Genomic DNA, 23,124 nt, shown 5'->3' with positions numbered 1-23,124 from the left:
TGTGGAAGCAGGAGAAAACAGCAAAAAGGATTTAACACATGAACTAAGCACCGTCCTTATTAATATAAATACACCTGCTTGGTTCATGAACTTAAAGCATAGCCTTTGCTCCTTTCCTACCCATAATGTTTTAAAAGGTTCATATACAGTACATGTTTTGACAGTTCTCCAGATTGACAGGCACATGTTTACTTTAATAAATCATTCAAGATTGCCCACAGGACATATTGGGAAAATGAGCTTATCATATCAAATCATTTGTGGATCCAGACAGGTAAGTAACTACATTCAATAATATAGTCAAAGGTACATGAACCCTTTAAATAAAACATAAAAAGATGCTGTTGAGCTCCCTTTATTAGGATGAAAAAGCATACTGATTAGAATCATTTTTTATGTAAACAACCTGCAAATCTTCATGGGTCAGGTCCCCTAGGCTGGACTTTTCTCTGACTAAAGGGGGAATGATGGAAGATCGACTGACATCCTTCCTCTTCCTAACCAGTTCAAACCAGTTTTCAAGGCCGTGTGGGGAATGATGGGAGCTGTCATCAGGTTTGCTCAGATGATAAATAGAGAAGTGCCAGGATTCTCATTCTGGCATTTTTCACAAATGCTTAAATGGGCAATCAATTTTGCACTTATTAAATATGAAAAACAAAACAAAGACTTCATATTTCCTCCACATCACATTTAATTTCTGCAGAGATGGTATGTGTATTGCCATTCATTCTCAGTATTTCATTGTGTACTGAGTGTACAGTGTGTGTCAGCTTAGCAGATGCAAAGTGAGATGGAGAGCACTTTGGGAATAAGATTGGGAAAGATCTCCATAAATACATATTCAAGATGTGTTACTTATTAGATTTCCAATATTTCTTAGTTTTTGTGCTTTAATGGTTAGTTTCTCAACACAACTTCTGTCTACTTTAGTATCAGAGTAGTAGTGCCCGTTTTGCTTAAGACTGGGCTACGAGTAAGGACTTGGTGTTACTGGATTGTATCATGAAATTAACTCGGAAGAGGAAGAATGTGTCTTCTCCAAGTTGCAATTATTGGAAGCTCCTCTTAAATGTGGTTGATAAGGTTAGCGAAATAGGTTATTACGTATATACAGGTCTTCGATATTCTGTTGATTTTTTAACCAGTAAACTCCATTGTCAAATGACCCCCTGTTTTGCAACTTTATCCTTATAAGGTGCTGGTGAGATGGAAGCTAATCAGGCAAGGTACAGGGCTCAAGTGCAGCTACTCCCCGGATAGTGCTGTATACTAGTCCGTTGCTCACACACAAGCCATTTAGAGATGTTAGTGAACCTGGACAGCACCTCTCTGGACTGTAGGAGGAAACTGGAGTAGCTAAGAAAAAAACCCACATGGATGCTTGGGAACATGCAAACCCAAGCAGCAGCACTAACCATTGTACTGTCACTTTTATTTTACATAATGTACCGCATTCCTGAACTCGCGTGTTCAGGATGCCGGATAAATGTCTCATTTGTATTTTGTAACTTTTAGCTTCGTTGACATGTACAGTACATGGTGGAGCGGAACTAGGGGATGGGGTTTTCCTTTTTGGTGCTACGGGTTTAAATGAAGGATGGCTGGCAATAAAATTGAATTGGGCTCAACCTCTGTTTTGCTTGGTCCACCATTGTTGACTTTTAGGCATGAAAGGTTTAATGGAGTTGAAAAAAGACATCTCCTAGAATGGTTACTTATACAACAGGGGAATCTGAGCAGGACAACAATAAGTAGATGAAAAGGCAACAATGAAAAGAATCTGACATTTTGAATTTTTTTACTTTCTCAATAAAGCCACTTTCCTTTTCCAGAGCCCTGTTTTAGTGTACGAGACATTGCAGACTTTCCCTGTTGTCATACAGAATTAATCATTGTTCTTCTAAAATATGTGCCGGTATAAGGATTGACAGTATTCTTGCTTTCCTCACTCATTTGACCTGGACACCTGAGAAATAGTTTTACGGCTGTGAAAGTCATTCTAGAGACAGTCCCATCAGTCAAAGACACTTTTCTTGCTTATTTTGATACTTGTCTTAAAAGAAAATCTTGTTTGATGTCCACTTCCATTCTGTGCACTGTTGACTATTTGTAGCATAATGAAAAGATTTAAGACAGCGGTGCAAGGTAGATAAATATCAAACAAGAAAGGATGCACCCATTTTCTGTCAGAGAGCAAAAGAGGAAAAAACGTAGAGGCATTTCTTTTTGGGACTACTCAACTTAGATATCTTCAGTACAGTACCACTGCATGCCATCCTTCAGCCTGGAGGGTTGAAGGCAGATCTGTAGCCTCCAGGCTCTTTGTCTGATGTCCTATTTTCATCTGCACAGCTAATCACTGGAGTTTTTGAAGCTATTGATCTCTGGTGATGGACTTTTCTCCATTTCTCAGCCTTACTTTGCTCTGTATAGGTCATGCGTTTAGAGTTATATTAGTAAGCACTCCTCCACACACGCACATGCACACTTATTCCATTTTCCTCTTCATTCTTGGAATTGAAGATAACAATTTTGATCTCCCTAATGACCCTCGGCATAGGTCAGAATTTCAAATTATCCCAATCTTTTGCCTGTAATGCCACTGACTCAGAATATACTTTACACGTGATTGTACCTTCTGGGTTACCCAGGTGCCGGGAATAGGTGCTGTTGCACTCATAGAGTCTACATTAATAAGGTTATAACTCCAATATATAAAATCCAATCACCGCTCATTCAGAAAGTCAAAAACTAAGAGCTGTTGAATATGTTGCAAAAACAACAATATTTTGTAGTTTTATATTGCAGATAGTATTCATTTCTCATCGTCTCCAAGTACAATAAGATAGATCATGTTATAGGTTATATACAAAGTGACGTATTCTTCTATAGAGTCAGTTATGGGTGCTTATAAAGAATTCTGATTAAAATAAGATGGACACTGATTTTGTTCAAGCCTTCTTTACAATTCTAAACCATCATGAGAATAGATAGTGGTCACATGAAACCAACTAACAACACCTCTATTCTGCACTATCTTTGTGCATGAAGATATTTCCCCATGGTCCTGTTTGTGTTGCTCAGTTCAGTGCACAGTTTTAATGATATAGCTGTTAGAACAGGCCAGCTAACTTCACAGCAAGCATCATGCAAACAAACCAGTTTTAAAACAAAGATACAAGACTTATATAGTATTGAATATCTTATATTATCGTATAATGAATTGTACGTGTTGAAATTTCATTGTTACTGTAGCTGGCTATAATGCTCTTTTCTCTTTTCAAAGGGATGTACAGTCTCTTGTTGCGTAAATCACTTTCAAAATTCTGTACCCAATTTATTGTCTTTTTAAACTTCATGGTCAGAAAAATGTTTAAGTGATTTCATTGCAGTAGTCTTTGCACGAAGCAGTATTTCAGTATTTTACACATCACCTGGTAAGTCGGTACCTTATCCCCAGAATTCACACTGGTGGAAAATAAGATATGTCTGAAGATGTTCAGCATCTGTCCCATAAGAAAACATCTGTCTCTGGAATGCTTGTGATGGACTTTGACGCTAGGTTACAGCTTCTGCTCTTTTTCAGTCTTCCTCCTTTGAAAATGGTCTCTTCTTCCTATGTTTGTTTGACTGTTTTATTTCTCCTTCTAGTGCATTTTGATGACTGCGCAGGGAACGAAAACGTGAAGTTTGAAGTCTCGCATCCGTACCTCACAGTGGATCAAGATGGATCCCTGGTGGCCCTCAGAGACATCACAGACACAGGATCGTTTCTGTTCATCCACGGACGAACTGCTCACGCCGATGATATGGCAGAGGTCAAAGTCATTGGGGCACCGCACAGAATTTCTCAGAGCTTGAAGGTAGAATTCATGTCAAGTACAGTCTTTTCAAAAACTGTTTTATGCGCCGTTGCCGAATACATCAATGGTTGGCCTTTCAGAACAATCATTGTTATTTAAACTTCATGACGGCTAAATAACACATCAAGAATATTTTTGTATCCATAAAAAAACTTTTCTCAAACCCGGAAAAATGTAAAGGGTGAACATTGATGGTAAAGAAATAAGCTTTGCTGTAGCTGAAAACTGAGTAGCTATAACTCCCTGTGGGATAAAGACATTGGTGACATTGATCTTCGACTTCCTATAAACATGAGGAATTGCATGTAAAAGTCAGCATTTAGACGTTTATGGGCTGAATGGTGAGAGTGCCCCAGGGGTCGACTTTACTGTCTGCAATCGTGGTATGCAGTGTTAGCTTTCCATATACTTCCTACTGTCAGATTAACTGACCTGCTGTGCTCAAAGCAGGGGAAAGCATACTTTCTGAGTGTTTCTGAATCTTTGGTCCGAGCATGATATTGAAAGAATGGTCTTTTTATTTCTATGAATTTATATTTGTGGAATTGGCCTTCATGTTTATGATGTACTGTAGCAAGTATAAAGGTGCATGTCAAAACATTACGGTAGAATTTGGAATTTAAAAATGACATGTTTAAAATCATTTTTTCTGTGAGTTGGTTTGTGGACTGAAATCTACAATTTGTACTCCAGCTGTTATTGGTTTACCGAGCCTCAGGTTTCACAAGACCTTCAGCTCCACCAGGAATAATATGAATTTTAGCTTTGAATGAAAGGTGGAGTTCAGTTCAACAAACATGAAAGACAAATGAGTTGAAATTTCAGGAGCTTGGACAGCTATCAAGGCATACAGAGTTGCATAAAGTGTGGAAATATGATTGGATTTAATAACAATCAATCCTTAGGTTTCCTTATGCATTTTAGTTGTATGTATTTGCTATATATCATATTACCTGTTTAATGCTCCAAACCAGTGACAAGCATCAGCACAATTCATTAGAGACATTTTTACTCAAGGAAAGCCTATGCATTATACAGTAAATGCAGGTACTGTGGCTGCCACTGGTAATGTAATACTAGTAATTGTTCGAAAATATACAGTAGTACTCTAGCCTTTATAATTCTTTGGGTAAGTACAGATAATGTCTGTTCTCTGTTAAAGAATGGCTAGCTAAGCATGGATATCATGAGTGAACCTACAATTCTGTGACTGTTAACTGAAAATTGGTACTGGAACCTTATTGATACTGAAGTGTGGCTGATTCCCTTCCATAAATAAAAAGATACTGTAGGTAAGTAAAGTGAGGGAATGATTGCAAAGTTTTGATGATAAAGGGAACATACTGTAAGAAGTCAATGAGGAAAATAAAGAAAGTGATGCAGTTTCGGGGGGGATGCTTTATGCTTTAGGGTAGAGTACTCTTACAATGTGATACACCTTTAATACAACTTGGTCTACATCATTGCAGTGCTTAATGCAGTTAACTAGGTATAGATCAGATGGTTTATTGCAGTTTCTGGACAGCTACAGGGTTGAGGGAATTAATTCAGCCTGTGTGGTACAGTACAGCCAACAACAGGCGAACAAGGTGCCATCTCTTCACACTAGTTATGTGAAGCTCCAGGCTTCAAAAACCAGTGTAACCATTTGTCAGCAGAATTGCTGTCCACAGTGGACATGGATGGATGTAGTAGACTATTTTCTTTTGTGTCAGTCCATGATGATAAAAAAACAAAGTTAAACAGGTAAGGTCTAACGTATTGTAATTACCACTGTCATGTTCCCTGTAAGGCAGATACCAATTGATGTTGCCCTGTGACTCAAAGACAGATCTAACCATTCTCTAAGGAGTTCATTCAAGCGGTTCATTCATATTTTTTTCCTTAAAAGATGCATTTCCCCACTTAGATGGACCAGAACCAGTCCAGTAATTAATATTGTAAAATTTTATACAGCAGATTTTAGCATATCGTCCTAATGTAAGGTAAGTCATTTTACATTGGAAACAAGAGAATCCTGTTCTGTTGGTATTTTTAGTCTTCTAAGTAGTCTGATCATTAATATGTGCAACTGTCAGGGGGTCATAAGACATTTAATGTCATTTGATTATCGATTACTGTAGTTCTCATTACAACATGTATTAGTTCAGGTGGGTACAACATTAGTACAACATGTATTATATTCTTTAATTATAATATAGTTTTATATAATGCATACTGTATGTTCTACTGTATATATACAGTATATAGACAATACAGGGCCATTTTTATATTTTAGATGACATTGACATTTAAATCATATTTTGGTTCCTATATATACAGTGTAGTGCTTTCAATGTGAAAATGCATATTAAATAACTGTTTTGTATGTAGGGGGAAATGAATGATAGTAATACACATATTTTCAGTATACATTTTTATTTCACAAAACATTTCACATCTTTGAATTCAAGTACAAGCAGTTAACAAATGAAATAGTGATACTGTTTTGGTTTCACATCTGTGTAACGTTTATGAAATAGCGTAGTGTTTGTAACTTAGAGCCATAATGGAAAAGGCATTATTATTTTAGGTTTGTACTGCAGGCACTTGTTCATTTATTGTTAAGACTGATCTTTAAGGCTACAATTTATGATAGACAGACATATGTGTTTGCATGGTGTCATCTTAAGCTGTTTAATAAATAAACTTAAGAAATTAAAAATCCACTTTTGCATCTGCCTCTCGTGCACTGTCACAATACACAGGACAAATGTGGAGAAATAGATCAATTCTTCTTGGCAACTCGTTCTGCTTTGAACTACGTTGATAGTTCAGTCATGAAATAGTAGCTTCCTCCTCCAAGCTGTAGCTGCATTTAAAATGATTAAAAGATAGCTTGGTGCAATTATTGAGATTCCATTACCTCACCACATACAATTATTCTTCATCATTAATATAATGGGTATCCTAAAGGCTTTAAAATTATTTTTGTTCTAATGAGACTTGTAACTTTATCATTTAGTTGCATCATTGTATAATTTAATGTTCTAGCATATCTTTTGCAGATTGGAAATATTCTAAGTTGCTAAATTGTCATAGTATTTATTTTTTCAGCTTCTATGGGGGTAATTCATAAAACTTACTGTCTCTTTTACCATGGAAGTCAAGACTATTACCATCTCATTGTGCTTTTTTCCTGATTCATAAATATAATTTATTGGCACAGTAGTTGTATTACTATGATAGAAGACAGTACTGTACCATCAAAACGTATCCTTTTAGGCAATAAAAAATGACCACAGTAATTGGCTTTTACTAACATTACCAGTATAGTCTTTTCAAAGGGAAAACTTGACACTTTTGCATGATGTCTGGCATCATTTTCCATGATGTTGGTGTTGGGCAATATAATAGTTTTACCACTGCTGGTTTAAGAGATCTACTGTATGTGCTGTTGTGCTGGTGAAGTCTAGTGTCCAAATCAGGGAGAAATGTTCTGACAGTAACATACAGTATCAACTTGACTGAGATAGCTAATGTTATTTTTGTGAGAAGTTTTGTGCGTATCTGTTAAACCTTTGAGATTCATTTTGTCAACCCATACCTTAAAAATGAAAACATGATTATGTTTCTTCTACTGATCATGACAAAGGCGCTGGATATTGGGACCCAATTCAGGTTCAGGACGAGTGGTTTCGTGCTCCTATCCTATCATCAAGCATTATTGATTCTCATTCACATGCAAGGGCATTGATCAATGGTGTGATTGTTTCCCATTCATACTTTTTGGTTTGGGGAACATGTCTTAATCTGATGCCCAAAGAGGCTCAGATTCTCAGATTCAGATCGCGGAAATGCTCAGTGGACACCCCAGGTAGTGTTAGGGTTAGCATTCACACTCTCATTAGACCATTTGTATTCGCAGCCCTGGATATTGTGTCCCAATTCAGGTTTAGGATGAGTGTTTTTTTTCTATCTGATCTTTTTTTTCTGAAACTCTCTGGGGCCTGGATGGTGGGGTGCACCGCGCAGTGATTGGATCCTGAAACTGAGTTGGTCGGATCGAAAGCTGTGAGCAAGCATTATTGAATCTCATTTACTTCCAAGAGCCTTCATCGGTGATCTAGGTGCAGGATCTAGAAAATAATGGTCATTTGGTCCCAAGCAAGGAGGTGGAGGTGCCTGCTGAGCTGTAGGGGTTCTGGGACACATGAAAAGGAATTGTCCGGCTTACCTTTGTGAATTAATTTCTTGGTAGAACATTCAGAGTCTGCATCAGTGGAAAATCCAGGATAAAAAAGTCAGGAAGGCAGAAACCAAGAGCGGGGAGACGCGCAGAGAGAGGGAGAAGTGAGTGCCAGACAAGAGATCCTTACTCTAGTAAACCTTCACTTTGGGATTTTACTTAATTATTTTAAGTTTGTTTTAGCGAGATTTTAGTTACTTTAGGAAACTCTGATTTCTTTTATAAAGAATCCCCAGGTTAAACACATTCTCTCCTGGTTAGTGGATGTATTTTTTAGGATAGGGAGTTAGGGCCCCATTCTGTTTTCAGGATCTTTAAATAGGAAGAGAGATTAATCTTGAGTTGTATTCTGTTTTATTTAGGATTGAAGTGTATATCTCTTGTTGGCCCATTATGTGTTATATAGGACTTTTGAATACCAGGAAGCAGTCTAGGTTTTTTCTGGTTGGTCAGAGTGAAGGCCTTTGGGTCACTTATTTGTATGTTGGATTCTGTGTTGTTTAGTTTGTGTAAGAATTGTCATTCTTAATAAATGTTTCAGTTTGTCTCTGATTTATTATTTCTTTGCCTGGGCTGGGCCAGAGAACTAAGATCTCAGGTGCCTCTAACTATACCAACTGCTTGGATTATATTCTTGGTTTATTTTTTTCAATTTAGAAATTATGATTTGCTGAGTATTTTTTTATTTTTGTAATTCCGTATTTGTAACGACTGTTTTAATGTATGACATGAATTTTTTATGTACGACATGAATTTTTTATGTACGACATGAACATTTATATGGGTGAAATAAGTTAATATCTGTGTAAAATGAAAGACTATAATATTGATTGCATTTGTATCCACCCTCTATGCTGTGGCAAGTCTGTATTAGTTCAGGTGAGCACAATTACTTTGATAAGTCACACAATTAGTTGAATGGTCTCTGACAGTGAGAAATAATAATGGTTCACATGACTATGGGAAAAAAATATTCCTGTCTCTGTAAGGCAGTAAATTTCAAGCAACAGCTCAACCATGAAAACTAAAAAGCTTTCAAAACCACTCATGGATAAATGTGTAGAAAGGCACAGATCAGGAGAAGGGTATACAAACTTCAAAGACACTGCCACTGAATATGTTCATGGTGGTCGATTATTAAGCAGATCTAGCTGCCTACAGTAGATCATGGGCACATTTCTATGGAAATTGTTAGGAATGCCACCATGAGGCCAATGGTGTCTTTGAAAGAGCTCCAGTTGGGAACAAAATTGGAATGTTTTGGTCTAAATGCACAGAATTACTTGGCGATGACGGCGTTATGTTATGAGGCTACTGTATATCCTGGTTTTAACTACTGTTAATCTACAGTAAAACTGATGAAAAGTCATGTTTTTTAGAAGGACTTTGACCCGAAGAGTGATCATCGGTAGAACATTATTCTACTGTGCAAGTGTGATGTACAGTAATTTGATTAAATATGTGCTAAAAAAGTTATTACAATGGTTTAATGGGGTTTTATGAGCATACCATTTATTTTATGGATAATTCCTTATTGCTTTTTTATTTTAAAATATATTTTCTATTTTTATTTAGAGTTTATTTGTTACGGTATGTGTAAGATGTGTATGAAAAATGTATCTGTCATTCCGAGATTAATTGGTCAAATTAATTTTTCATTGGACTGCCCACTGGACATTATTAATTCTATTTCTTTAAACTTCATGTCAAAGATTAATATTCATCCACTTTGTTGTGTATTGCCTTTCAGCACACTTCTGCCTCCAAAACGTTATTAGTTATGTCCATAAATCAGCTCAATGCTTTCCTTACTCATACAGCCCTAGATTATAACCTTAATTTTCTTTTACACTATTGAGCTGATTTGTGAAGAACCTGAAACAAGCTTTAACAAGCAGACTTAGCACTCTGTCAACGGCTCTGTTTCAGATAGTTCAGGAGTGTTTTATCAAGACTTTCAGTTGATGTAGGCATGCAAAATACTAATAAGCAGATCTCACTAACTGGCAGTTTTGCTGCACAAACCCCAGATATCCTGTGTGATTATTTATATTGTTTCTTTATAATGAAATGTTAATCTGTTTGAATCCAGCATGCAGTATACAAACCTTCATATTAGAATGTGCATTGCAGAATGATCATACGTGGATCACAAGAAAAGAGGACAATTCAAAAGAGACAGTTTTCTTTTATTTGTTTTGGGAATTGAAAACCAATAGATATACAGCAGTGTTGTGTGGTGGCATAAATGCTTAGGTGGTTAAACTGAAACAATTTCTAATAAAAGGATTGCAGGGCAATTCACCTTTAGTCTGTTTTATCTATATCCTTCAGTTCCATCTTAAGAATCTTGGAAAAAAATACTAACTTAAAAAGTGTTACAGAAGAGAGGAGCCAATGGTTTTGCTAGTTAGTTCAGCAGCTAATTGATTCTAGAGTTTCCTCCAGAAGAAACCAGGTCATTGGCTGGGTCGTTGTTCCAGACCGCCATAGCCCTTTACATGAAGAAGTGCCTCCTGTTCACAGTCTGAACTGCACTTGCGCTTTGTTTTCACTCATGTTCTCTGCTTTGTGTTTCACTGCTGCTTCCGAGGAGCTCCAGCAGATTTATTTTTTGGTGCCTTTGAGGATTTTGAGTACTTGTCTTCTCTGTTACATACTGTACTGAGAAGATGTAATTCTCTTAGTTCCTGTTGGGCACAGAACAAATCTGTTGCACATGGGAATATAGAGTATCTGGCTGCCCTGATGACTGATTCCAGAGTAGCATTCTTTTTTAATATGGTGACCACAATTGTTCTGCTGCTATGAAAAACATTTTTTACTTTGGAAAATTCTATTATAGTGCTAGAATGCTCACAGTGATTACAGAAGGTGTGAGTGACATATCCTTCCTTAGCACAATAAATTGATTTGGTATTAACAGTGTACATAATTACAGTATGTTTTGAATGTTCTTTTTATTTTACAGAAACTGCTGTATTGCCTTGTGTTTTAATGTGCGAATTGCTATTACTGTTAATGTGTTTGCTTACTATAAATCACAGATTCAATTGCCAGGTGGTTTAGGGGAACTGAATTTTGGCTAAGAGATCTTATACTGTTTATCTATTACAAATACTGTATATATTTTTACAAGGTTTAAAATTAAAATTTTAAAATAGTATATAGTATGTGAGGAAAGAAATGCATTTTAAAATGTATATCGTATACATGTTTAATGTGTGCAAATTTAAAAATGAATATAAAGAGGAAAGAAAAATAAAATTACAAAAGTAATTGGATTTAAATTCCAAATGTTTTAGCAGCTTTATAAGTAAACTACCAGTTTACTGGTTATTAGTCAGGAGGTGCTGACTAATTTTGTCCTCTATTAGTGCAGTGTTAGTGCATGGACAGTAAGCTTTATGCTTACTCCTTTCATGCTCTATAGTATAGTATGTGTAGAACATTTGCAATGGACAAAAAACATCTTACAGTTGGACATCAAGCAAGCCTATATTTTAGTGTTTTACTCCACCTCTGTGGCAGAACGCTACCTTTGTTTGAATATTGATCTCTGATGTATTCAGAGGCATTGTAATGTTCATGGTCAATATCCAAGTGGAATTTTCAGGGTTATAGTTTGTTTTATGAGCAGGCGGTTTTAAATGAGAAATTCAGTGGGTAATTAGAATGTGAATATTACTGTTCACTGTTTCACTGGTCACTGTTTTACAGCGGTATTAAACAGAACTACCTAAAAATACTTCTATTACTGCTCTATACTCACTCTATTATTCATGAGTGAGGCATAGCTAACTTTGTCCAGTGAAACAGGCAAATATACTGTGTATGTCTTACAAGGGATACCTTGTGTACCTCAGATTTATGGTGTTTTAAGAGCAAGCGCAGGCAGTTTTAATGAATTATGGGAATATGCACTGTTAAGTTTATGCTTTTCTGCCTTGTGAAACATTGAGTACTAATTAATATTCACATGTCCATCATACATAGACACATACATAGACAGATAGACAAATGTGCATATTATTTTTCACAGGACACCCAACAAAAGCTATGTACTTGCAGGAGACTAGATTAGTAATATCTGTCTAATGAAAGATATTGTCGAAATCTATAACAGCTGTCACCTATGTTGTTGTGAGTTTTTTTTACTACTTCAGTTTTATGAAGCAACATTCATGTCTCGTGGAAGAAATTATCAAGTGTGTTCTCAAAACCATAATCTTTGTCAGACATAAAAACATGATGGGAACCATTCTGTGGAAAAAGTGGTAAAAAATAGTGCAAATACTATTTTTACATGAAATACAATACTAGACTACAAATACAAAAAGGTGCAATTAACTTTTTCTGCTTTAATGATGTAGCCTTGTTTTGTTTTATACCATGATGTACAATAATGAATTACAATACATACGCACAAGCTACCAAAAGCAGAAGTTCTAAAATGAATCTAGTGCTTTGCATATTAAGAACACTTATTAGTTCACAATCAATTCAAAAGAATCTCCTTTCAGAAAAAAAAGCAACAGTTCTGTATATCATTATTGGAAATTCATTAAAATGCTTTGTTGTCTATTTAACTCATCTAAAGACATCTGTCTTCTAAGGTTTAATTATGCCAAGCTTCCAAATATTGACATTTATTGGTTGAAATGCATTAAGCTTTCAAATTTGTAAACTTAAGTTAGCTGGCTGTGAATATTTCTTTTATCCCTATTACTGATTTCATATACCATTGTTAAAACCTGGGCGTGTTCTCCTGTTTTTGAGTGACAGTTCTTGGCAACATATAAATTTTTACAGTGTTGTGGTACAGGTATATTTATAATGATGTCTATAATAATGACCTAAACTGATTAAAGTTCTAAATCAGGAAGTTCACATTAATTACAGCAGAAACTAGCCCACGCAACCAGATCCACACATCGTTTTTCTTCTTCATATAGTTTTATGCAGCACTCCTGGGTTTTCCTAATATGTTAAGATTTCAGTTCATGTTGTTTTGATTGTGGAAGATAAGTTAGAATTGAGTGAATCATATGTGCTCTTCAGAAACCCTACAGGAGTCGCACAGCTTTTGCAGAACGGCTTGTAAACGCCAATTTAAGGGATAATCACTACCCTGGGATATCCACACAGAAGCAAAATTATTTTGGGAAGGAAAATCTTATTCAGTTGCTGTCTTTGAATATGTAGCAATTTTAAACCCTGTAATCAAATCTAGTTTGGGTGAGGATGTTTCTAAGGAGGGAATAAACACAATTTGTTATTATTGGAATCAAGTAAAGCTACAGACAGGTATCCTAAGTATGAGCCAGTGTTTTCTGCTCTGTTTTTACAGATACAGGTTGTGTAAAAGAGAAACGTTTTCACTTTATGAAAAACAATGATTTAAACGAGTAGTCTGTACATATAAAAACGGAATATAGCCACTTCTGAAAAATTTGTTTGAAAGACATGAAAAGTTTATAGGGTTTAAAACACATAGGTCTGATGTGCTAGTGTTTTTTATTGTATAGTCACCACATGAAACACATTTTTCAACAAAACTCTCTTGTATAAAAATAAATGTGTCACAGTTCCTAGGAGTTCATTTTTTTCAGCAAAGGACTCTTGAGGTTAATGTCATAGCCATGGTATTATCATTGAGGAGGATTGTGAAAGACAGACAGCTCTAACAGTGCCATCAGTATCATGAATAATTAGTTCCTCTAATTATTCAATATACTTTTTTTTCTGTCTGAGATTCTAGTTTGGTGATTTCACATGAGATGCTCACACAGTACTGTTCATCTCATAAACTCTTGTTCTAATGTTTCAGACATTCCTCCTATTTGTAAAAACCTCTCCAGTATCTAATTGTCTCCATATTATGGGAATACTACTCCGTATATTTTACTGGGTTGGCATTCCTTTTGTCTATAAAATAGCAGTGCACGTTTTTTGACATCGTGCAGTTTGTAGATTCATAACCACATAACCACATCTTGGCCAGTGCCCCCTATGTCGGAGTTCTGCTGATTAAAAAATACACAGGCTGCAATTTGGAAAGACTGTACCTATAAAGCTAAAAAATAATCAGTGCCATTACTCAATGTAAGATCCATGTACAAGCGGTTTTTAAGATAACAGGAAGTACACAACATAGAAAAAGATTACTATTGAAGTGTATGTACTATAGCATGTGTGATTGTATATAGCATAAATGATTATATCATGAACAGAACCTCACACACACTTTTCTATGATGTGGTGACAAAAGATGTATATAGTGTATAGTTTAGCTTTTTTAAATGGCTTTATATGAGCCTAATAAATGTTTTGCAAAATAGAAACCTATAGTACTAGAAAACGTTAGGATGCTTATCAAATTCAGAACAGATTTTCAGATTTAACCCATACTCCAAATAAATGTAATCCCTCTGCCTATTTTAATCCCTAGAATATGATGCTATCACTAATCTATGTGTGGACTTTAAGTTATAGATAAGTGGCTTCCTGATGCATTTGACTTTTTTCCATGAGGAAATCTGGAGCTAAAGATCCGCCAGAGGAAAGGCTTGATGAATAGAGCCCATTAGAGGGAGATCGTGAATTCAAGAAATAATTCATATGAGGTGTAGACAAATCAATAGATGAATTAATGACAGAGTGGATTTCAATGTAAACTGTATGCCTTTAGATGCGTTTTTGAAAATGTTTCTGTAGTCTGCAGTAGGAGCACTGTTCGTGTTAAGCAACAGTGAAACGTTTCAGGCCACAAGAAAATCTGTTCCTGGAAGGGATGTGTTTGTTACCAGATGTTGTCTGAGGCTCTGTACCTCTATGTTTTCTACGCATATGAAGTGACTGGTGTTAGAAGCTGATACTGAGAACAAATCAAATTCTTTCTTTCTGCGCGTGACATAGAAAATGCTACATTTAACAGCTGCCATTTTAAACTCTTATATTGGTTAGAACAGCTGCTTACAATCCCTTCTTAACCTAGCAAGTTCCAAATCTTTTGCATTTAATCACTAATCCGTAAGCACTAGCACTAGTAATAAAGCAGCCGGCAAAAATCGAAAAGAAAACGATGGAAGTATTAGCTGTAAGCACCATTAATGAATTGTTTAAAACAGTGTTCCACAAATCTGAGCTGTCTCTCAGTGTGACAGATGTAAAAATGAATTATTTGATAGACTTCATCTAAATTGTCATTCCCTTTACATGTATGAATATTTGACCATAATACAACAATAACCGTTAACACAAAACCGACCCTGGCCTTTACATGCAACTAACATTATAACTCAGTCAAGTTTCAGGAAAGTAGCCACTGCGATTGGTTTGGGTGTTTTATTCAGAATGCACATATTCAGTTGCTTTTCAGGAACAAGCTCTAGTGCTGTGAAATGTTTCTGTAAGTTGTACAGTACATGGTGTCTTAAGGTGAGAGCGAGTTGGTTTTGGCTCAGAACCAACCTAACACTGAATAATGGCCGTGTTTATTGTTTATTTTTGAAATACCGATTAAGTCAATTGTAATAAAGAAATAAAACACTAAAAACGGGTAGTATGGGTACTATCTGTTTTTTTAGCCTGTTCATCTAAAGGTTGATTTGTTATAAGATCATTTAATAGGAGACCTCTTTATACTCGGTAGCTTCTTAGATTTCCATGAAAATAGAAAAGTACCACTCTTCAAACGTGTTTCTAGTCCATAGTCCTGTGAGTTTAGACAGCCTAAACTCTGAACTGCATCACATATCAGTACTGTGTATCCTGGGCTCTGTTTTTCTTTAAATGAAAGGTGAACTTTTAGCATTTGGTTTAATCTTTAAAAAAATCCATTATTTATAATTGGAGCTTTACTTTTTCCAAAGACTTTACAGTGAGTTGATTGGCTTTCTGTGATGAAGCACAAATGATTAGGTTCTCTCCTAGTAATTCTCCTTGTATTTTTCTACTTAAAAATAACCTTACCTAGCAATTACTGTAACTGTTCGTAAAGACCAGTATCAACTCAGTTTACTTTGGTGTCAATTTGTCCTAAAATTAACAACAGTGGTTTTCAGCACAATTACTCCCCTGAGTTATTTGCCTTATGTATACGTTTGGTTATAGATGAAGGATATCCTAACCACGACTCATACATTCTTCCTCTAGCAGGCTTATCAGCGTTCTTTCAAAACAGCATCAGTCACAGCATCCAAAGAAAAATCATTTCACATTACATATATGCACTGGTGGAAGAGAGTTTATGATAAGAAGCAGACAGCCCATTTAGTTTACTGCAACTGCTTTAAATGTGAATTGTTGCAATACTCTACTCTGCACACAGTGCGTAAACATAGCAATAGCAGTGCTTTTCTACACATTTTTTCATTATACATGTGTAGAACATGGTGTCAGTAAACTATAATTTTACCAGTTTTTGCTTCTGTGCTTATACCTTTGGTACACAATAATTACTTGACCACCCCATGGTCAGAAGATGACCATGATGCTATTTTGCCCTGCAGTATCATCCTCTGACACTCTACCCTCTCCTTAGAAAGTATCTGACCGCTTTCGACAGAGCAACACCAGATGCACGTCTATGTGCTTGAGAACATGCCCCCTGTCAAAGCTGATTTTAATACACCACTCCTGGGATTATTTTGGCCTTTCGCCTCTGTCTTTTTCCATTCTGTCTAGGGAGCAAAGTGTTAGCTGATTGCCTTGGATGGTTGGCGTGTATTTGACATTACCACCCAGCCAGACAAAGTCAAAAATGAATAATGCCAGCAATAATATATGCAAAAAGAATGACAGAATTTACAAGGACATGACTTTGCTGCAATTATTAGCCTCTTATTCATTGAAGACACTGATTGTGTGTTGACAGAGCACTTACTTGCTCAGCACTACTTAGTGATTTTTATCTTAATTAACCATCACCTGTCGAAGTGACATTTTGCAAACATCTGGAGTAAAACCACACAGAGCCAAAGTACCGCACTTGTCTTACCTGTGGACATGACTTATATTTTCAGTTTAGATGCCGATATTTAATCAACAAGAAGGATTAGACTCCCTGACCCCCACCATTCCAGGGTTTCTACTGTTGTTCTAGTCAACAGATCGACCTGCGCAAGCACCTTCTTGATTGGGTAATTGTTGACCAAGATGTCACCTATCAGTGATGCAGTGAGTCACGATAAAGCCAGAGGCTAATGGAAGAGTTACTCACATAATTTCCTACAGATTATTTTTAGTTTCCTCAGCTGAAAGCCATTGCAGGTTTTTAAAAGGTTTTAATTTAATTTTTTCAGGATCCTTGCTAACAAAAAAAATATTTAATGTAGATGGTACTTTGAACATTTTTTTTAAAGAAAAAAAACTAGAATATTTAAGAAAATGAGAGCAAAGCAGCGTGTGGTAGAGCCCCTGTGATTTCTTATTGTTTCTTCTATTAATTTTGGCAAACACTGAATCTTCTGCCTCATTTTCTTTATTATCAGCAGGGTCTGTGCCTGGACCTTGATTGATTACTTGGATGAGGTGGATGTGGGTGGAAAGCAAGGACATTTTCTTTGCTAATTTTCAATTTAAAAGATTTTCAGATATGGCTGCCACCATTCATCTGTAAATATTCGCCAATTCAGGTATTTGTCCTGAGCTTGGTTTAACGAACATCAGGCAGAAATAACAATAGTTTCATCTAAGGGCAGAAATCAGAAAAATCTGTCATCTGAAGCCAAACACATATGTATTTCTCAGGAAAGCAAGGTGTGTATGAACCAGGTCTCAGAAAATTTGGGCATCATGATTATTTTCTCACTCACTTTAGTTTAACTTAACTTTTGTCCTCTCTGTATAGGGTTTGCTAATGTTAGCAACCTCACAAGAGTACACATACTGTACTGTACATGTAAGACAACAGACAGTGTCAAAACAGGCAGATTCAACTCATTACAGGCCATGCTTGGCAAGAAGAAGCCAAAGCCAACAGCTGCAGCAAGTGTCGATGGATGTGGACTAACCTTTATGTCCCAGTAAAGACATCTGCTGGAGGCAGTCCTGCAACACAGTTGCTTTAAGTATGACTCATTATCCAGGGTTTTGTCTCTATTAGTTTGCTTTCTCTCAAGTACTTCATTTTTTTTCTAAAACAAATGTTATTCTGGGCCTTTTTAAACCAACAGTTCACCATGTTAAAAACAGAGCTACATTATTGGCTTGTTTATTCTTCTTTATCACGTTTTAGGCTTCCCACTGTTTCTGTGACTAGCCTACTATTTACGTCAGTCATAATTTCACCAGCTAGCATTTTTCATTGGGGCAGAAAGAAGTGAGTGAACTAACCACTTGTCTACCCTGCTAAAAGAAAGGAATACATTAAAATAAGGTTCAGTGGCTTTTGACTGAACCTTTGGTATTGCATCGATCTCCTTTATAAAAGGAATCCACTTATTCCTGGAGTTATTTAGGCAATTGTTTAACATTTTCTTTAGTTGAAATAAGTTGTTTGATGTTTGTAGTTCCTGGAACAAATTCATTATCAGCATGAAGAGATTTTGTACGCTTTCAGACACAATACTCCCACAACTAATTTAAAACAGGAGGTGCCCAATATCGTACTGCACCTACCATATGTTTACATAATTAATTGAATGGTTGTTTAATTAATTAAACTTGGCAATACAAATTTCTGTATTGCAGACAATACAAAAAGGCTGTATTGTGTTCAAGGCCATCACAGTTCTTCAGCTGTTGGAAGCGAAAGATCAATATGAATGAAATATTCCCTCTGTGATATGCTGTCATAATGTACGTAGTATATAGTTTTTGAATTTATCTTTCAGCCAGTAAGGTGAATGAAGTATGGTACACATTTTTCTTTCTGGGATTATTGTGAATGTTGGATTTCCTTGCCCTGCAGAAGGAACTGCTTTGACAAGATGGAGACACTATTTTCATTGATTTTTGTAAAGCAATAGTTTCAGTGGCTGATGCTTGTTACTGTATGTAAGTTTATACAGTATATACAATATATATCAGTATATGTTTTTCAAGCATTTAAAAATATATTAAAATTAAAAATATTGCTAAAGTTCAAGTATTTCTTTCTCTTTGGCCAAGTTTTTAAATATTTTATCCAGGAAAATTACAAATTGACTGTGTCCTTCTAATAGCGAATATTATTTCATTATGTTGATTTGGCATTTAGGGGAATCTACTGTATATATTGTACGAGTGCTTCTTCCAGAAAATGTTAATTGTCGTATGTCAATTAGAATTTAATGTGTTTTTACCTTTCTATAGTCTAAGGTTGAGTTCAGATGGAAAACTACGACAGTTTATCCTGGCTGTTCTACCTTATCAGTAGGCAGGTCTCGCATTTATACAGCTGATTGGGCAAGAGAAACAGGATAAAAAAACTTACTTAATGGTACAATAGCAGATCCTACAGCAGAGACTCAAACGCCAACCTTCCAGTTAAGCTTACTACAGCTCACGGCATAGTTATCACAGCCTTGTGTTGTGTGATGTCTATAAATATTGCAATATGATTTCTATGAATGGCAATCGTGAAATTCTAACTTTCATGACTAAGATTTAAAGTACTGTATATGTTTCCACATCAAGAGATGTTGCTTACAAATATGGATTGACATCCTGACAGCACAATGGCAAATAGGATTTGAAATGAATACTAGTGTCCATAGCATTCTGTCCTTTCAAAGTATTCGCATGAGCTCCTTCACATTCATAAGACAAGTAAATAATGTGATATATTTGGAAATACACTCCCAATTACCCCTACAGATGCCTTTGAATTTGCTTCTAAAATTTCTGCATGTACTGTAGTGTGGAACTATCCGTATAAACAGATTTAAACTAGCTTAAATACCAAATGTGACTGAACCTTCTCCAGCTCACTTTTCAGAAAATGTAGATGACTTCCCTCCAACACAGTAGGCTGAATATGTCTTTATAATACTGCTTTTTGCCATACAACACAACCTGCAGTACTGTACATGATAATATAAGCATTTTAAATACTAAACATATTTTCACCTTTAATTGTTAATTATGCAATGCTAACCTGTTAATGTCTGTGCATGATATGAGAGGTGGTAATGTGCCTGTGGAAAATGCTGAGTTTCTTTTTGCACTCCTCATTACCTCCTTTTTACTTAAATTACATAAAATCTGATATCTCATGGGTAGAAAGCATTGAGTGCTTGCACATTTTCACATGCAAAGGTGATGTTTGCATATATAAAATGGTACCTGCAACAGAACAGGTACAGGTTTATTTCTTGCTGAAAAGATAAGAAAAAAAGATACAACATTTCAGCTGTGGCGCCTTCTTTGGGTCCTTTCTTTTCTTTTCAGAAATAGAATAAACTTTTACCTGTTCCATTGCAGCCTACGCATGCTGACGCAGCTCCCTACTTAAAATGGTACCTGGTTCACTGGTTTTAATCTCAAAGAAATGATGCCACAGTTCAGAGTGAGTCAAAGGTAGCACACTAGGGGATTATTATAGTGTAAAAATCAGGGTCCACCCATTCATTTGATATCCCTAAACCACAGGAGTGTTAATGATGGACTCAGGTATTCATGATTGCCCTGGATGAAGTTAAGCTACCTTCAGTGATAGCTTGATGTTAGGTTTTGGTTGAATAAATCCACACATATTTTTCTAAAGTCCTTGATAAAAGCCATACCTGTATGTTGTAAAGCATTAAAACACTTTCAGTGTAGCATTTTCAATACAACCGTTGCACTGCAACATTTATTCTGTATGAGATAATCAGTTTCATGGATTCTGAGAATGTTTTTGGCATATATTCTTAGATGTTAGCATCTAATATAAAGGTGGCAATATTTGTAAAAGAGATAATTGCCAAAGCATTGCTTTGTGTTTTATACAGTGTATGCCAAATAACATTTTGAGTCAGCTCTGAGGCAGCAAATCTTGTACCACTGGGGAGAGAATGAAATGTGTGGAAACATTTGACATACCCAACAGTGGTGTAATTTGCCTTTTGACATATTGCAAATCCGATTGGAGCAGCAACATATCTCTCCCGATGTTCTCTGCAAGCCCACAGGCACCTGCAACATCGTGGAAGTCACTGTTTTACCAGTGAGCACTCAGAGCCCTGGCGGACTGATCCCTACCATACCCTCGCTGTGCTCAGCCAGTTGTGCAGTGCTGCCTGGGTGAGTCTAGCCCAGCTGGTGCAGCATGATCCAGGCTTGAACTCTCCCATAGTGCTCAAACTGCACTCCATGCAAGTGCCTTTATTGGTTTAGGCACTTGAGTGCTCCAGTGCTTTGTACACAATCAGGGCATGGGAAGCTGCTTTCGATTTACTTTAGCTACAGAACATTGTAAGTCGTTTTGACACTTTGTGTACACTTAATTGATCATTCATAACAGTGACACAAATACACAAAGCTTTGATGTACTGCATTCACCTAAATATGGGACTATTCTAATTTCTTTGTTTTCGTTAATTGACAGACCTGAGGTTAGGCAATTTCAGAAATCTAAGGTGTATCAAACTCCACATCATCAATAGCATGCTTTATAAAGGCTGTTTCTTGTTTACCAGTTTATGTTTCATTTTGATGTGGATGTATGCAACCAAAGTAGGACAAGCTACATCAGCAGGATCATATATAATAGGGAAGCAAATATTCCAATGCAAATGAGAAACTTATGTCAGTGGGACTTTTCTTGGGCAATAAATTGCTTGTCATATTTCTTTTTTTAAAACTAGCAACTGCATAAACAAGAGCAATTGTTGCTGTGGTGTGTGTCTAGAGCTGAGTTATCAAGTTGCCTAGCCAGGTGTTCTGTCTGTAGCTTCAAACAAGTGTAGGCTGTCAAGGCTATGGAGAACTCGCTGCTTTTAATTCTTAAACTGCAGATGCTTTTTCAGTTCTTAATGATTTGACATTTTCCTCTCCCTGTCCTTGTCTCATAATTCTTCTTTATTATTATTATAATGAGTCTTGCCAAGACGGAGGCATGCTGTTCCGTAGCAAAGGGACTTGCTTTGGCTGTCAGAGAGCTGAAAACTCCCACAGCTCTGCCTACCGGGGGCTGAGACCTCTTTATCCACAGAGAATGCAGGAGTTTGACATACTATAACTCACCTTTCCCTGCTCTGAACACTCCCTTTCCTAAAATACTGGAGACGATCCACTGGCTGTGTCTCGTGGTGTGTTAATGTGTGTAAATTCTTGTATGTTGATCAAGGTTGTGAACACAACAAAATTTGATTCATCCCCTTGTGGATTTCTACTTGATGCTTGTACTACAACTTGTTGCTGGCATGAAAAATATTAAGGAACAAGTAATAGGTTTATTCCATGCTGAAAAAAAGAAGAAAGAGAACACAACGTTTCGGCCGTGGAGCCTTCTTCAGGTGTGAGAGAGACAGGAATAAACCTATTACTTGTTCCTTTGCAGCCTACGCATGCTGACGCAGCTACCCACCTGAACATGAAAAATATTATACTGATGTGCAGTGACATTATTATTCCCTTGAGTTGACTCTGTGCTCAAAAACAAGCTTATTCAGTAATCTTAAATTATTAGGACCATTCTCCATTACCTACGCATCTGCATCTGCTTAATTATTTATGGGGCTCCTTAGAACTCAAGCCAATTGGTAAAGATTAAAGCCTTGTTTTCTGTCCATTCAAGCTGGACAATGCTGTATCTCTTCTCTGGATTTAGATCGTCAGTCTTTGTTTTTTGAGCAATAATGGTGCAACGTGGTGGGTTCTGGGTTCGATTCTAGCTATGGGTGTTTCTGCATGTTTTGTTCCCCACATCCCAAAGATGTGCTCGTTAGGCCCTTTGGGCTCCATAGCCCTGTGAAGGAATGTCGTTGTGTGGCTTCAGTCCTGCCCTGTGTTTCTGGGCTTGGCTCCAACTTTGCCGCCACATCAGGTTTAATGTCTTCCTGATAATAGACAGCCAGAAGAATCCTACTACTAATAAAGACTACGAGGAGACCTGATACAGAT

General features: G+C 36.5%; 1 protein-coding gene across 1 annotated transcript in view; it reads left to right on the top strand.

Annotated features, from left to right (window-relative positions):
• cdh13 (cadherin 13, H-cadherin (heart)) overlaps nucleotides 1-23,124 on the top strand; it is a 415,446-nt gene that overhangs the window by 130,037 nt on the left and 262,285 nt on the right. The window contains exon 3 of the mRNA XM_015368155.2: nucleotides 3,655-3,866. Within this exon, the coding sequence (XP_015223641.1) occupies nucleotides 3,655-3,866 (212 nt within the window). The remainder of the gene's footprint in view (nucleotides 1-3,654; nucleotides 3,867-23,124) is intronic.

The sequence above is a fragment of the Lepisosteus oculatus genome, chromosome 20, assembly GCF_040954835.1.
Source record: "Lepisosteus oculatus isolate fLepOcu1 chromosome 20, fLepOcu1.hap2, whole genome shotgun sequence".
NCBI classification, from domain to species: Eukaryota; Metazoa; Chordata; class Actinopteri; order Semionotiformes; family Lepisosteidae; genus Lepisosteus; species Lepisosteus oculatus.
Note: the sequence above shows the minus strand (reverse complement) of the source record. Positions and strands in the feature narration are given on the sequence as shown.